This window comes from Gekko japonicus, unplaced genomic scaffold (genome assembly GCF_001447785.1).
Source record: "Gekko japonicus isolate JY-2015 unplaced genomic scaffold, Gekko_japonicus_V1.1 scaffold505, whole genome shotgun sequence".
NCBI lineage: Eukaryota > Metazoa > Chordata > Lepidosauria > Squamata > Gekkonidae > Gekko > Gekko japonicus.
The window spans coordinates 889,661-893,748 of record NW_015169788.1 but is presented as its reverse complement, the minus strand read 5'-3'; the positions used below and the strand labels follow the sequence as shown (position 1 = coordinate 893,748).

General features: G+C 47.9%; 1 protein-coding gene across 1 annotated transcript in view; it reads left to right on the top strand.

Annotated features, from left to right (window-relative positions):
- The window catches only part of LOC107115288 (putative IQ motif and ankyrin repeat domain-containing protein), a 47,679-nt gene that overhangs the window by 22,844 nt on the left and 20,747 nt on the right, over positions 1 to 4,088 (top strand). The window contains exon 5 of the mRNA XM_015416966.1: positions 1,481 to 1,672. Within this exon, the coding sequence (XP_015272452.1) occupies positions 1,481 to 1,672 (192 nt within the window). The remainder of the gene's footprint in view (positions 1 to 1,480; positions 1,673 to 4,088) is intronic.

Sequence of the window (4,088 nt, the reverse complement as noted above, 5' to 3'; positions counted from 1 at the left end):
TATTTCTTTTCCTGGTGACATCCTCATGCGGATGCTGAAGATGCTGATCTTGCCCCTTGTGATCTCCAGCCTAATTTCCGGTGAGAGCGAGCTGGGGGGGGGGGGGGGGGGGGGCAGAAGGGGCTGCGGGTGTGCGGCTGGTGTGCAAGGGAGATCTCTGCTCCAGAAGTGCTTGCAAAGCGATGAAGTGGCTCCTTGAACTGAGTCCCCAAGCATATTGGTAGCCAGTGAAGTCTTTCAGCATCAGGTTGATGTATTTGTAACAGCTCCGATCAGTAAGAAGCAAGGCTGCTGCCTTTTGCTCTCGTTTAACCTTATGCACCCTATAAGCCGCTCCATAATGAAGAGCACCAAACCCCCCCCGGAGACCTGTCCCTTACACCCTCCCACCCTCCCCCTTTTCTCAAGTGCTCCAAGGAAATAGAAGGGCCCCCTGTCTGAAAGGCCGCAGACAGGCTGTGGAGAATCAGCAGGGGCATGGTGCCTTTTCCCGTTGGTACCCGTCGCTCATCCACCAAAGCACTCTGCCCCATAACCAGGCCTAAAGCCAAACGGACACGGGTCATAGGCAGAAGCTTCAGTCAGGTGTGTCAGGAGGTAGCTTTGATACCTCTTCCTCGGTTACTTTGCTCAAACAAGGGAGATACCAGGCAGGCCTCTAGCTGTCCAGTGAAGGCCTTTTAAGCAGCGGTTCCACCATAGCTTCCTTCAGGGTGGGTGGAAAATTCCTTTCAACTTGTAGGGCACAAGCAGTGGGTCTTCTCGTATTAAGCTTGTGTGTGGTGTGTGGCAGTAGGACAGGAACAGAGGTGAGGAAACATATAGATTCTCATTGCTCGTATAGACCGTGTCCTGTCCGGACAGATGTGGGTGGCTGTTACTCCCTATGTGTCTGTAGTGTCGGGAGAATATGGTCAGAGAAGCCGCCCCCCCCCCCCCCCGGCCACAGATTTTGTTCGTCTTGAAGGTGCTCCTGGGCTCTTGCTCCTTTCTGCTTCTACAGGCAGACTAACGGCTCTGCCCATCTTGATCTGTCCCTCTGTATGTCTTTCTGGATTGGGCCAAATCTAGCATTTGGGTTCCAACTGTGGCCCACCTCAAGCGCCAGAAGCTGACAAACAGGACAAAAGCCATCCCCTGTTTTGAGCCCTAGTAACTGATATCGAAGGCGTGTCGTTCTGTTTCGCTAATAAGCCGACTCTTAAGTGCTGCTGTGTCAGAGGGTAGCTGCCCATTGCCTTACCTTGTAGTGAGCTCTATAGGTGAGGATGAAGAACTTGTTGAAGTATTGGGGGGGGGGCTGCTCACTGGTTCAGGCTGGTGTGGAGCCAGCGCGGCTTTTGTACCAGAGCCACCTTCAGCTGCTGCTTTGCCAGCGGAGGCTCCAGTGAGAGGCACGCACACCTGTCCTGGGGTTGGTGGCCATTCCTGCCGAGGATATCCCTTCCTGTTTTACGACTCACAGACTTGATTTCTTCAGGTGGCAGATCTGGATACTAAGAATGGAGTCAGAACAGATGAGAAAGGGAAGGCCATACGGCTCCGGAACCTGATCAGCATGGTGGAATGCACAGATGCCAACGGCAACACACCGCTCTCCGAGGCCTCCGGGGGTGGCCACCCTTCGGCCATCAAGATGCTGATCGAAAATGGAGCCAATCTGAACAGTCGGGTGAGGAGCCGGTGATACACGGAAAAGAGGACCGTGGGGCGTGTGATCTTGTCTTCCCCTGAGGCCCTGGTTTATTTATTTATTTATGCGATTTCTACCCCGCACAGGCTCAGGGCGCTTACAACAATGGCACCAATTGCCATTAGCAACCAAGCGGCCTGAAGAGCCACTTTGGGGTATGGCAGAGAGACATGGTTCAGCCCACCCTCTAAACTTCTGCTCTCACAGACACCATTTCCCAATCTCCCGTGACTCTGAGGAGATAACTGCTTAGATTCTGGGCTCCAAATCCTCAGGAAGCTGCAGGGAGCCTAGTCTGCGTATCTTTTTTTTTTTTACAATGTTTTTATTGATTTTTCCATTAACATATAATAGCACAAATTTACAAACTCCACATTAATATATTTTAACAACAAATAATTCTCCTGATCCGTACATTCCTTGTCTTATACAATTTAAATATCGCTTTAATCTCTAACCTTACTCTATTATGACTAGCTTAATTTATTTCTATCTTCTTTATCTTAAGCCAGTTATATATTACTCCCCATCTTTCCCAGAAATTTTCTTCTGGTTTATTTTGTAATTCTATATTCACTCTATCCATTTCCACTATTTCCAACACCTTATACTTTAATTCCTTTATGGAAGGTAAGTTATTAGATTTCCACCGTTTTGCTATCAAAATTCTTGCCGCGGTTAATATATATATTATTATCTGCTTATGTCTTTTTACTGTATCCGGAATCATATCTAAAAGATATATTTCTGGTAGTAGCGGTAATTTAGTCTTTAAAATTTTTATTATTATGCCCTGGACTTTTTTCCAGAAACTCTGGATCTTATTACATCTCCACCAGATATGGATAAACGTCCCTACATTCTTCTTACATCTCCAACATCTATTTGTAGCACCCGGAAAACATCTAGCAATTTTATATGGAGTCCAATGCCACCTGTAATACATTTTATAAATATTTTCTTTGTATGGTACTGCCCTTAAGTATTTAAATGATTTCCAAACTTTAAGCCAACTGTTCGGATCCATAGTATATCCCAGTTCCTTCTCCCACATTGCTTGAGGATTTTTTATTTCCTCCTCAACTCTAATGTCTTCAAGAAATTTTTTATACATTTTTTGGATTAGTTTATCGTTCGATGAGAGCCAAATTTTGTCTAGTTCAGTTTGTGTCTTGTAAAAGCCTATTTTTTAATCTTCACTGAAACTTGTTTTTATTATGTTCTTTTCCCACCATGACAGCTCAATTTTATGATTTGATAGTGTCTCTTCTGATTTTAGTTCCGTCTCTTTTGTTAATAGGTTTACATAGGTCTCTTTCCTTCTACCTAATATTAGGGAGGGTTTTGTAAACGCCTCCACCGGTGAGACCCACAGTGGTATCTTATTATAGTTATTTTTCTTAATAACATTCCAAACTTTGATGAGTGCACTTCTGATTACATGTGTATGAAAATTGGAGTGGATTTTATCTTTGCCATACCATAGGTATGCATGCCATCCCATTACCAGGTCTGCTCCTTCCAATGCTAGTAGTCTGTTATCTTCTAGTTTGGCCCAATCCTTAATCCATTCCATAGAAGCCACATAGTAATATATCTGCCAATTAGGTAGGGCAAATCCCCCTTCTTCTTTAGCTCTTTGAAGATAGCTCAATTTTATCCGAGGTTTTTTGGATTGCCAAATAAATTTCCCTACTATTTTATTTAAGTCCTTAAAATATTGGTGTTTTTTTATTATTGGTAAATTCTGGGCTAAAAATAAAAACCTTGGCAAAATATTCATTTTGACTGTGGCTATTCTTCCTAACAAGGATAGATGTAGCTTCTCCCATCGATTTAAATCTCCTTTTATCTCTTTTAACAACTTTATATAATTACTAGGGAGGAAGGCCCGTTGAGAAGTGCGATACAACGGGCTGCTAGCCCCCCCCTCCTCGCACCCTCCCCCTCTCTGCCCTGACCCAGGCGGCGGCCGGCGTTAGCGTTGTGCCCGTCGGCCCCAGCCACTCGCGCCTCGCGGTTATCCTCCGCACGGCGGCCGGCTCCCCCCCCGTCCTGACCCAGGTGGCTGGCGGGCTTAGGCTGGCGGCCGTCGTCCCCAGCCACTCGCAGCTCTTCTCCGCTCGGCTGTCGCCCCCTCCCTCTCTGCGCGCCGACCCAGGTGGCTGGCGGCCTTAGGCTGCTGCCCGTCATCCCCAGCCACTCGGACCTGTCGTGTCTCCTCCGGCCGGCTCTCGGCCCCTTCCACTGTCTGGGCCGACCCTGGCGGCTGCCGGTCGACTCGCGCCTCTCCCCCGGCCGGCTCTCGCCCCCTTCCCCTCTCGGGCCCGACCCAGGCGGCTGTTGATCGACTCGCGCCTCTCCTCCGCCCGGCTCTCGCCCCCTTCCCCTCTCG